Below are 11,693 nucleotides of genomic sequence, written 5' to 3'. Positions count from 1 at the left end.
TGCACACTTTGAAGATTGCACACTTCGTAGTGTACACTTTGCAGTATGCATATTTTTAATTATGAATTAAAAAATCCTAAATTAAATTAAAATCCTAGGTATTAAATTCATTAAAATCATATTTAGTACGCATCCTTTGTAGTATGCACACTTGAAGGATGCACACTTTGAAGGATGCATCCTTTGTAGTATGCACACTTGAAGGATGCACACTTTGAAGGATGCATCCTTTGTAGTATGCACACTTAGAAGGATGCATCCTTTGTAGTATGCACACTTGAAGGATGCACACTTTGAAGGATGTATCCTTTGTAGTATGCACACTTAGAAGGATGCATCTTTTGTAGTATGCACACGTAGAAGGATGCACACTTTGAAGGATGCACACTTTGTAATATACACTTTGCATATTTTTATTATAAATTAAAAAATCCTAAATTAAATAAAAATCCTAGGTATTAAATAAAGTAAAATCATATGTAGTATGCACACTTTGAAGGATACACATATAAAATAGTTTTGCCTAAAACAAAAAACAATACTGAATAAATGTAATTGGTTTATATGTTTATTATTGTTTGTTATTAAAACGGTTATTTCCAATCCTTGATTCTCATTGGCCAGTAGCTGTGCTTTATTCACAATAAAACACTGCTATGACCGCTTCACCCAATGGTTCTATGTATCACTGCGCCCTTAGCAACACCCTTAGCAACCACATGTATCCGTTTGAGAACGGTTTGTTGTTTTTATTTGAGCTTTGATGCATATTACACATTGGAACTTTGTTGTTAACAGTCAGGGACTACTTTTTCTAGCGGAAGAAATGCATTTAGTGATTTAACTTCATGAAAGTTGCACTAATACATTTTCTTTATTTAATATTGTGTGGTTACCGTTTTATAAAAGCAATAAGGTACTCGAGGCAAGTGCTGTATTGTAAATAAGTAACGGCTGAAGTGGTTGCAGGCACTCCGCTTCGCGTTGTGCCTAACAACACCCTTCAGCCGTTACTTATTCACGATACAGTACAGCCTCTCGTACCTTATTGCTTACTTCAAATAACTCAGTTCAAACTGCCTTTGTAGTATTCACACTTTGTGAAAGATGCACACTTAGTAGTATGCATATTTTTATTACTTTTAATTATTATAATTATTAATAATTGAAGGATGCACACTTTGAAGGATGCGCACTTTGTAGTGTACACTTTGCAGTATGCATATTTTTTATCATTTTTAATTATTATAATTATTAATAATTGAAGGATGCACACTTCGTAGTGTACACTTTGTCGGATGCATCCTATGTAGCATGCACACTCTGTAGTGTACACTTATTAAATGAGTTAAAACCCTATGTAGTATGCACATTTTGAAGGATGCACACTTTGTTGTGTACATTTTGTAGTAAGCACACTTTGTAGTATGCACACTTTGCAGTATGCACACTTTGCAGTATGCATATTTTTAATAATTTTCAATTATTTTAAAATATTTTAATTAATAATAAATGAAGGATGCACACTTTGTAGTGTACACTTTGTAGTATGCACACTTTTAATGATGCACACTTTGAAGGATGCATCTTATTTAGTATGCGCACTTTGTAATACACTTTGTAGTATGCACACTTTAAAAAGATGCATCCATTGCAGCATTGCATATTTTTTATTATGAATGTTATGTTTAACAAAAAAAAATCCTTGTCTCCCTCTAGTGCAGTGTTTCTCAAAGTTTTTCTGCCATTCCCCACTTTGGAGGTAGGGAAGGGTTCCGAGCCCCACCTGTCCCCAATTGCCCTGACAAAATGGTATCAAGTAGGCTTTAATTTGAACTGCTGAAATTTGTTTAATCCCATCATATTTTAAAACATAACAGCATTAAACACTTTCAATAGAGAAATGCGAAAAAAACAAACAAATGTGCAAATGTGAAAAAAACTTTTGCAACTGTGTTTGCATTTTGTCTCTGACAAAAGTCATCATACTTTCTTTTCGGCTGACATTTTGGTTGATTGGGTCGACTGTCTGTCTTGTTTTTCTCTGCTAGTACAGAATCTCCAGTTTGCATTCCTTGTCACAAACGTATCCATTGTTAACTTTTATACCCACTACCGCCTATACTGCCTCTCCACATTAAAGTTTTTGTTCCACTTCAATTCTGACTTTAATTAATTCTTGTAGACTATGGTTCCGGGTGACATTTTCTTCACAGTCTAATGTTGCCTAAAGTTAGGCTTATATTTAAATGTATCATTTTGAGTGTATGGTCAATGATTAAAAGAATTAATAGAGATGGGCACAAAAATGACCAAATTTTCTCCCATTTGTCACGCCCCACTTGTAATGTTCCTATTCCCCACCAGTGGGACTTTGAGAAACGCTGCTCTAGTGCTTAAGAAGCCATATAATAACATTTGCCTAAAACAAAAAACAATACTGAATAAATGTAACTGGTTTATATGTTTATTATGGTTTGTTCAAATAACTCATAATGTGTTAAGTGATGCTGCTGCTGACTGTCAAAAGGAAGCGCCACATTCACATGGAAGCTTTATGTGTCACCATATAAAAACTCAAACATTATAACAGTAGATAAAAAAGGGCTGTGCATAAAATCTTACTCCTGGGGGATAGTTGGGACATTTTAAACATACGCATGAAAAAGGTACTGTATGCCTCTGTGCGCAACAAAGACATGTCAACACAAAATTATTGAATATGTCTTCATATTATATACCAGGGCATTTCTTCATTTCATCCTCTCACTGAGTTACACATGGCGGGTGTAGTAAATGTTTATAGGTAGTGATAATAAAAATTACATTATCTTTTGCCTGCATAAACTGTTTATTTCCTTTATGAATGACAACTTCAACATAGTTGCTGTTTTATTACACCAGCAAATGTATCATGGTGGACAAAATAAATCGCAGGTGAAGGTTTTAATATAGGTTAAAGTGTTAAAATTATAATTGGATCAACAAACCCTAGATTAGCTCTAAACTTTGCTTAATTTCTTCCGTGTTGGTGCAACCCAACCTTGGACTTTTATTTTGAAAATACGAACGACAAAAAGCAATTTTCCGGTGGCCCTGGTACAGATTTTGATAGGGTTGCCATTTTTACTCAATTTAACAACACAAAATAGCCTCTAAGGAAGTAAATAATGCACAGTTTGTGTATTCGCAATTTTTAAATAGCAGGAAAAACGCGCCAGAGTAAAATGGCAGAGTCTGCAGTGATGGGGAGCGGATCTTTAAACGCCGGAAACGTAAATATAATTTTGTATTTCTCGTTTGTAGCCTGTTAGCTTAGCTAAACAACACAGGCGTTCTAAATTGTTTAAATAAAACACAGTTAAAGACAAATTAATACATCAATCCATTAAAAAAAAAAAAACAATGTTATTTGATGCAAAAACAAAAATGGACATGCCATCAGGAAACGTGGTGAGCCATCCAGTAAAGTACAGTATCTTTCAGCATAAAAGGCTTTGTTTCAAAACTTAGTGAGCTGTCTATGTTCACAACATTTCCAGACATCATATTATGTCGAATGAATAAGTCCATAGAATATTGTCCATCCATACTTAATGATACAAATTATAATGGTTTCCATTAAAAACACCATAAAGAGTCATCAGCTATAATTAAACACATTACAGAACTATTCTATGCAGTGTGTTGGGTCTGATTCCAGCCGGATTTAATGATGTTCTGTTGGTTTCTATTCACCTGATACACATTACCTGTAAAGCAGTGTTTATCAACCAGGGGGCCAACAGGGGGCCTCAACAGATGTCCAAGGGGGTTGTGAGATGTCTAAAATTATTCAAAATAAGACTAAAAGCATAAAAAATGTTGGTTACTTTTGTAATGAATATGCATCTGTCTAGTCATACCAAGTTCTAGAAGATTCTATTGGGTAGAAATAGAGTGAGTATGGGGTCTTCAAATATTGGTTTGGGCAAAAGTGGGGCCGCCTTGAAGTGAAAAAGCCTGAGAACCACTTTAGTAGAAGCCCACAGAGACAATTATAGTTTCCATTAAAACTCAACTATTAAATCCATTAGAATTTCTGCAATGGTTTCAGCATTATTTGAGACATTGTCATAAGACTTGGTTTAAACCCAGATAAATGGTAAATGGACTGCTTTTAACAGATCTATGGCCATCCAAAGCGCTTTACAATTTGCCTCACATTTGCCCATTCACTCTCTCATTCATACCCCGACGGCGGTGTCAGCCATGCAATATATAAAGATAAGTTGAACGTAACAGTAACCCTCCTGATCTTTATGTTTTAATCCATGCTTATAGCGCTCAGGGTCCAGTAAAACCAGCACAAGTCCTTTAGAGAATTACCAGCTGGCTCGAAGGAGGACCTTGCAGGTGGTGGTGAGCTCTCTGCTGACGGAGTGCGGCTTTGACAGCGCTGAGAAAGCTGCGGTAGAAACCCTCACAGAGATGATGCAGAGCTGTGAGTCAGCACACACTTTATATATCTATATTATGCATGTGCTGCCTATTATATTTATTTGCGTTAAATCAAGCATACCGCCATGTAAACTCCATAGATAGTACTGCTATGAAAGGGATATTTCACCCAAAAATGAAAATTCTGTCATCATTTACTCAATCTCATGTTGTTACAAACCTGTATAAATTTCTTTGTTCTGAAGAACACGAAGGAAGATATTTTGAGGAAGGTTCGTAACCAAACCGATCATTAGCCCCATTCGCTTGCATAGTAGGAAAAAGAATGGAGGTGAAGGGGGCTTATGAATGACTTGTTTCTAAACATTCCTCAAAATATTTTCCTTCGTGTTCACCAAAACAAAGACTTTTTTATGAATTAGTTTTTTCCACAAGAAGAATGCTAATAAATAGTTATGTGTTTTGCTATATTATTATTCTCATAGATATAACTGAAGTTGGACGTAGTGCGAAGGCGAACTGTGAACACACTGCTAGAAGTACTCCTACACTTTCTGATGTGGTCATAACGCTGGTCGAAATGGGTTAGTTGCTTTTTCCATCAATATATACAGACAAAACTTCCTTGTTTGCTAAATGTCTGAACATTAAAAGAATAAAATGAGACAAAAGTACAACCTGTTTTAACGAGTTTGTGTTTGAATTTTTCTGTCGAATGTGAGCATATTTATACAGTTATATGAGACAGTATATAAGCATACTATTTTTTTATGTTTAAATCCTAATAAATTTGCTTGTGAGATTGTAAGTCATTTTGCGCTCTTGTTTTTTTACAATTTTAGGTTTTAATGTGGATACTCTTCCATTGTATGCCAAAAGATCTCAAAGGATGGTCATAACTGCACGTAAGTATCCTGCTATGGGCTCTCTGAAAGCTTTTTGGCCGTATATTAAAGGGACATTCCACTTTTTTAGAAAATATGCTCATTTTCCATTTCCCCTAGAGTTAAACATTTGATTTTTACCGTTTTGGAATCCATTCAGCTAATCCCCGGGTCTGGCAGTACCACTTTTAGCATAGCTTAGCACAATACATTGAATCTGATTAGACCATTAGCATCTCGCTCAAAAATAACCAGAGTTTCGTTTTTTTCCTTATTAAAACGTAACTCTTCAGCAGGCGTAGTGATATTACGCACTGCACAAAAATAGTCCCCTTGGTTACTTTCAATAGCAGGGGACTATTTTTGGGCAGTGTGTAATATCACTACGCCTTCTGCAGCCAAGTCCTTGATTATTACGCCAGAATGAGAATATAGTTCCTAGTCATATCTGCCTAGAAAATCACAACTTTTAATTTTCTGTTGATCTTAGTACACGATGTAACTACAGAAGAGTCAAGTTTTAAATAGGAAAAATATCGAAACTCTTTGGTCATTTTTAGCGCGATGCTAATGGTCTAATCAGATTCAATGGATTGTGCTAAGCTATGCTTAAAGTGCTACCGCCAGACCCAGAGATCGGCTGAATGGATTCCAAAACGGTAAGAATCAAATGTTTAACTCTAGGGGAGCTGAAAAATGTGCCAATTTTCAAAAAAAGTGGAGTGTCCCTTTAACTTTCATTCATGTATAATTGTTATTTCGTAATGTAACTTTTATTAATTTATTACGTTATCTGTATTCAGCCCCAGTTACAAATGCTCCTGTGGTCCCGAAAGCCCTCATGGCCGGACAGAAGCGCACTCACCCTGCGCACATCCCAAGTCACTTCCCGGAATTTCCAGATCCTCATACTTACATCAAAACGCCAGTGAGTCCCAGTTCACTTTGTCAGTTGTTCTTTATGAGCGTTTTGGCCCCGTTTACCATTATCATTCATCTCCGGTGGATGAATCAAACAAAATGTAAAAGCTGCAGAACATTTTTTTGGTAATGACATTATTTTCATTGTAAATTGTGAAAAGGTGTTATGTTTTAACATCGTCTCCTTTCTGTGTTTTTCAGACCTTTCGAGAGCCTGTGTCAGATTACCAGATAGTAAGAGAGAAGGCAGCCTCACAGAGGAGAGATGTGGAACGGGCTCTCACGCGCTTCATGGCCAAAACTGGAGAAACACAGTGTCTTTTTAAGGATGACACCAGTACCTTTCCCTGTGAGTTGGCTGATCAATATGTTAACCAATCTGTATTAAATCCTAATTGGATTACAGTGTTACTGTTGTATTCATATAACTTTCTCTAATCAGTAATCGCTGCACATCCAAATTCCATCCCGTACCTGAGCGCCCTGCTACCCTCTGAACTAGAGCTTCAGATGCTGGAGGAAACCGATTCATCTGAACAGGACGACCAGACCGACACAGAAAACAATCCCAGCAACATCATGCAGGCAAGCCAGAACCTTTTATTATTTTTATTTTGCAGGTCTACATTATTATTATCCACATCTATGCTTTACCTTTTAATACACGTTTTTTATAATTTCATATTTTTTAGGACGACTCGGGTGGAGATAAGGAGAATGCAGTTCTTCCACCTGGTGGTGGTGTGCCTGCAGGGAAGGTTAATGAGGAAAATATGATTGACAACCCTTATCTACGACCAGTCAAAAAGCCAAAAGTTAGAAGGAAGAAATGAAAATGGCGATATTGACTTATCTGTTTGGACATTATCCCGTTATCGTGTCGTCTTAGCATTTGCTAATCACATTGTGCAACTGGACGTTATGGCCAACATGAGGAACAAGTCTTGAAACAACTGCAATTTGCAAACAATGTCAAACAAGGTTCAGCGAGCGCTTCAGCCGTGGTCCGCCAAGTTACTTTTGGCTTTTATCTTTATAAAATGACAGGCTGTCAGCATTTCACAAAAGTACCTAGGCAGTTTCCAAAAGGAGTAACACCTATTTATAATTTATGATTGATGTCCCATCCTAACATATAGTTTTCAGTGTTAACATTCATTTGTGTTTCTATGTATGTGTTACTTTAATTAAATGTCTTTCTGTTGTTTGGCTTGAAGGCATTTTCACAAAAGCGTAAATAAAAATAAACCACCATGTGAGAGTAACAATACCATATTTGGTAAGAAAGTTCCCCATCACAAACCTATTACAACAGAAATGAATGTACCCAGAAGACATTTAATTTGGGATGCTTTAATAATACAGGCTATGGCCATTTTCATTTAATAAAAATGGAAAAGGAGCAAAATAAACCTCTTATTAGTGAAGCTTTAATGACCAACTACACAGAGATTCTTGCATTAATTTGTAGTTACTGACGTTTGTTTGTTCATCAGTAGTACAAGCGTAGATACGCAATCCTGTTCCTCTGTGTCCGAAAGTCTCTATCAGAAGGGAGCTGCATTCATACAGAACACATAAAAATAAACTAAAGTAATCTATAGAAAACATTGTTTTATATGCATTGAAAATGCAAAGTGTCAAAATGTTCCTGTACCTCCGTTCGCAGTGCCTTTCTACCCAACAGAGGCACTCTGGACCAATCTTGAGCACCAAATTTCATAGGCCAACACACCTTTCTGCTTTGGATGGTGTCATGTGCATATGCACCTGGACTTAAAAAGACATACAGTTCGAGTTTAGACCATTACCTGTAACTGTAGACCATGTACAAAATGTTCTTGGTTCATGCTGTGATACATTTACATTTGTGCATTTGGCAGACGCTTTTATCCAAAGCAACTTACAATGCATTCCAAGGTGTACATTTTTTATCAGTATGTGTGTTCCCTGGGTTCGAACCTATGAGTTTTTGCAATTTGCGTTTTATAAAAATGTTACTGTTTGGAAGTGTTTGGTGGCTTCTAAATTCATCCCTGTTTGGATCCTAAGGAATGAATGGGGCTAGGCTAAATGCTAACACATTCACAACACGCTGTACAAAGATTAAGTGTATGCATTAAAAAAGATGGGTATGAATTTCATTTGTCTAAGTTGAGGTAAGAAAATAGTAAATTCTTGAAAAACAGTGGCGTTTTCCTTTAAAAGAGCAGATTAGTTTCGACATTTTTCTACAAACACTCAAATGATAAGTCACTATTAAGACATTTATGGTCATACTTAAATAAATGTGTACTAGTTACAGAAGTTACCCAGGACTGGTGTTGTCCATCACTGAGGGTTTGCTTCTGAACCTTTGTGTTGAACTGTTAAAAAATGCTTTACCAGGAGAGCAAACTGTAGGCTGAGCCCAATCCTGCTGGTATTTCTGTGGTGAAGGGGTGCCCATCTATAAAACCAGGTAATGCACGTTCTCATATGTGAAAAAAATCATATGTGATCTGAAAAAGCTAGTTTTAAAGGAAAGTTATTGTGAGTAGGCACTACCTTAACAGGAGGCAAAAATCGTGGGGCGGTCCGAGCTGCTAAGGCATAACCCCTTTTACTTTCAGGTTTGTGTTGGAGATCATACACAAGAGTACCCACCTGTGATATACAGTAAAAATACAGTGCGTGACTTCATGTGCTTTGTTTCTGAATATTATCAGAGGTTGGTTGTTGTTCCAAACAACTTCCCTTGAAATGTTATTAACACACAAACTTTACTAAAATGCAGTGGTTTAGGTTGGTAACTTGAGGTACTTATTTAATTATTATTATTAGGCTATTTTTAAGTATAAAATTATTTAAAGTTATTTACTAAATTAACCTTTAAAATTTGTACAAATTACTTTTAAATTAGTGTGGCCTTTATTTGATATTTATTTATTGGAAAAATCTGTAAAATGGCTTTAAATAATTATAAAATATATATTTGCTGATATACTCACATCGTGGTTGTCGTAACATCCGGGTCCTAGCTCTGTAGAGCCACGCAGCGCGAGCATTTCATTGCCCATCCGATCATGCGCAAAGTGCGTTGGAAACATGAGACGTTTCTGGCAGCTGCCAAACGCGACTCTCGGAGCTTGATAGTTTATTAAAAACAGAAAGTGCAAATGCATTTACGTTTATAGACAATCGGACTAAAAAAGTACTTTAGCATGCTGTTTTTGCTGGTGCTAGATAAATGAATGTACCTGCGCTCTGTGTCGCCATAGCTTTTTGGTGTTGTTTACCCGTAGCCATGGTAACCAGGTGCGAGTGTGCGGACCACATGGAATTTAAACATGAGCACATCTCTAACTGCGTCGACGTGTTTTCTTGTAAATTAGGATTTTTTTATCAGACTCTAATGGATTCTGTCTGATGCGAATTTTAAGTGAAAGTACTTGATGAGCGTATAATACATAATATGAGATAATCCTTGAGATACCTTCACAAAAGGGCACTAAACTTTCCCGCTCATACATGTTTATGGTGGACTGATATTTTAAATGCAGTCCGTACAACCATCTGTCAGTATAAAACAATTAAAACATGCATTTTTCATAACAAGTTGACAATGTTGTCTGCTCATTTAACTTACACAACAACAACAACAACAACACAACTACTCAAAAACTTGTTTTAATAGCACGCATCAGGTTTATTATTTCAATGCACATAATATATTTATGTAAATTTTTTGAAATACAAAGTTACATTTGCATCATTTTTATGAAAGTTAAGACTGAATGGACCTGAAAATGTCAAATGGTGTAACCACCAATTGCGCCAAAGAATAAGAAATATTAAATATTTTATCCACCTTGATGGCATGTAAGTGTAATCATCAACAAAAAACATCATTTAAAAATATAATTTTATTAGTTATTTCTAAATGTAAATTTAAATGTGTTTTAGTAATATTTGTCCTGACATATGCTGAAACAGCTCTGTTTTCTAAATAATCTTTGACAAATGATGTTAAAATATATGTAAAAGAATCACATTACACTAAACTAGATGATTAAATTTTTATTCCACATTTTGTTATAAATATTTATTTTTATTAAAAAAAAAAAACTATTTACACCAATTGACACAGACCGGTTACACCACATTGATATTTTCGCAATTATCCCCAAAATATTATTTTAAAATAAAAAAAAAACTGAATTTTTTGACTTGGTCCTTAAAAAAATAATGTATGCAAGTAATCTGCAAATTTATTTAGAAATTGTGACCCTTTTACATTTAATTGAACCATACGGACAAAAAATAATTAACGTCACGTCATTGACCCTTGTAACAAACACAGCATCCACTAAACATGTTAACTGTAGATAACAAAAGAGGAATTGACAATTAAAATGAATTTACTGATAAATGTTAAAACAACATTTGCAAGATTTCATCATATGCAAGATTAAAAAAACAACTGAACCTGTCTAGTCACAGGGCCATTGATTCCCACAGTGACAATTGCCCGAAGGATTATAGTACTGTATAAGTTCAAGTTAATTAAGCAAAAACACATTATATAACCCAGGGGTGGAATTTCAGGCCCTATAAAAGAATATGAGGTTGGGTGCAACAAACATAAAGTCCAGCTATCCAAAATCTTTAGCTGTGTCCCAATTCGAAGGTTGTGACATTCTAGGACGTATCCTATGACCGATTGCGTCAGGACAATAGGCTTTATGCCCAGCTGCACTACTTCCTGAACTCAGCTCCTTGTTTCCTGTCTGCCATCATTGGACAAACTGATTCATCCAGGTGTGCAGTGCCGGGTTAAGCCTTTGTGAGGCCCTGGGCTAGCTGGTTTGAGCCCCCCCCCCCCAATATACACTGAAAAAAATAGGCTGGATTTACTAAGTGCCCCATTGCGAATTTTTTTTAGTAAAACTTACTAAAAAAGAAGGGATGCAAAAACAATGCACTGTCTATATTTTTTAGTAAATCCAGTGTTTTTTTACAGTGTATGTGCAACATTAAATGGCTAAAATTATTTAAATAAATTAAACAATATTATCAAATAATTTTACAATCAGAAATAGACCAGAAAATAACATTTATTTAATAAAACTTACAAAAAAAGTGCTTCTTTCTGCTCTTCTTTAAAGAGAATTCTTCAATTAAATCATTAAAATCAAGTTGACGCAAAAGTAGGCTGAAATTATTTAAATAAATTAAACAATATTATCAAGTAATAATTTTACAATCAGAAACAGCCCAGAAAATAACATTTATGCAACTCACAACTAAAAGTGCTTCTGTCTGTTCTTCTTTAAATATAATTCCTCAATTAAATTATTAAAATCAAGTTGACGCAAAAGTAGGCTGAAATTATTTAAATAAATTAAACAATATTATCAAGTAATAATTTTACAATCAGAAACAGCCCAGAAAATAACATTTATTAAA

General features: G+C 35.3%; 2 protein-coding genes across 3 annotated transcripts; one reads left to right on the top strand and one right to left on the bottom strand.

The window, feature by feature from the left end:
• Positions 1 to 3,081: 3,081 nt before the first annotated feature.
• On the top strand, positions 3,082 to 7,449 carry taf8 (TAF8 RNA polymerase II, TATA box binding protein (TBP)-associated factor). The gene is made up of 8 exons (XM_065285419.2): positions 3,082 to 3,275; positions 4,324 to 4,483; positions 4,926 to 5,024; positions 5,283 to 5,345; positions 6,128 to 6,252; positions 6,447 to 6,594; positions 6,688 to 6,830; positions 6,938 to 7,449. Exons 1-8 carry the CDS (start codon positions 3,228 to 3,230, stop codon positions 7,076 to 7,078), a joined length of 927 nt encoding a protein of 308 aa, XP_065141491.1. The 5' UTR covers positions 3,082 to 3,227; the 3' UTR covers positions 7,079 to 7,449.
• Positions 7,450 to 7,653: 204 nt separating this feature from the next.
• LOC135775335 (ciliary microtubule-associated protein 3) lies at positions 7,654 to 9,552 on the bottom strand. 2 transcript variants are annotated; one of them, XM_065285420.2, is made up of 5 exons: positions 9,236 to 9,552; positions 8,793 to 8,891; positions 8,558 to 8,694; positions 7,903 to 8,020; positions 7,654 to 7,803 (listed from the first exon to the last, which is right to left on the bottom strand). In XM_065285420.2, exons 1-5 carry the CDS (start codon positions 9,407 to 9,409, stop codon positions 7,738 to 7,740), a joined length of 594 nt encoding a protein of 197 aa, XP_065141492.1. In that variant the 5' UTR covers positions 9,410 to 9,552; the 3' UTR covers positions 7,654 to 7,737. The 2 variants fall into 2 exon arrangements, with proteins under 2 accessions (XP_065141492.1, XP_065141493.1); XM_065285421.2 differs by having other exon boundaries at positions 7,903 to 8,015; positions 8,631 to 8,694.
• Positions 9,553 to 11,693: the final 2,141 nt, after the last annotated feature.

The sequence above is a fragment of the Paramisgurnus dabryanus genome, chromosome 21 (genome assembly GCF_030506205.2).
Source record: "Paramisgurnus dabryanus chromosome 21, PD_genome_1.1, whole genome shotgun sequence".
Classification (NCBI taxonomy): Eukaryota; Metazoa; Chordata; class Actinopteri; order Cypriniformes; family Cobitidae; genus Paramisgurnus; species Paramisgurnus dabryanus.
This window is presented reverse-complemented; position numbering and strand designations above follow the sequence as displayed.

What these genes read in the sequence shown, in the direction of transcription:
- taf8 (XM_065285419.2), top strand. Translation starts at nt 3,228, where the DNA reads ATGGCAGAGTCTGCAGTGATGGGGAGCGGATCTTTAAACGCCGGAAAC. An exon ending in CATAACGCTGGTCGAAATGG is followed by an intron (nt 5,025 to 5,282) that starts GTTAGTTGCTTT and finishes TTACAATTTTAG; the next exon opens with GTTTTAATGTGGATACTCTT. An exon ending in AAGGATGGTCATAACTGCAC is followed by an intron (nt 5,346 to 6,127) that starts GTAAGTATCCTG and finishes ATCTGTATTCAG; the next exon opens with CCCCAGTTACAAATGCTCCT.
- LOC135775335 (XM_065285420.2), bottom strand. Translation starts at nt 9,409, where the DNA reads ATGCATTTGCACTTTCTGTTTTTAATAAACTATCAAGCTCCGAGAGTC. An exon ending in GATGTTACGACAACCACGAT is followed by an intron (nt 8,892 to 9,235) that starts GTGAGTATATCA and finishes TGTATATCACAG; the next exon opens with GTGGGTACTCTTGTGTATGA. An exon ending in GATTTTTGCCTCCTGTTAAG is followed by an intron (nt 8,695 to 8,792) that starts GTAGTGCCTACT and finishes CTGGTTTTATAG; the next exon opens with ATGGGCACCCCTTCACCACA.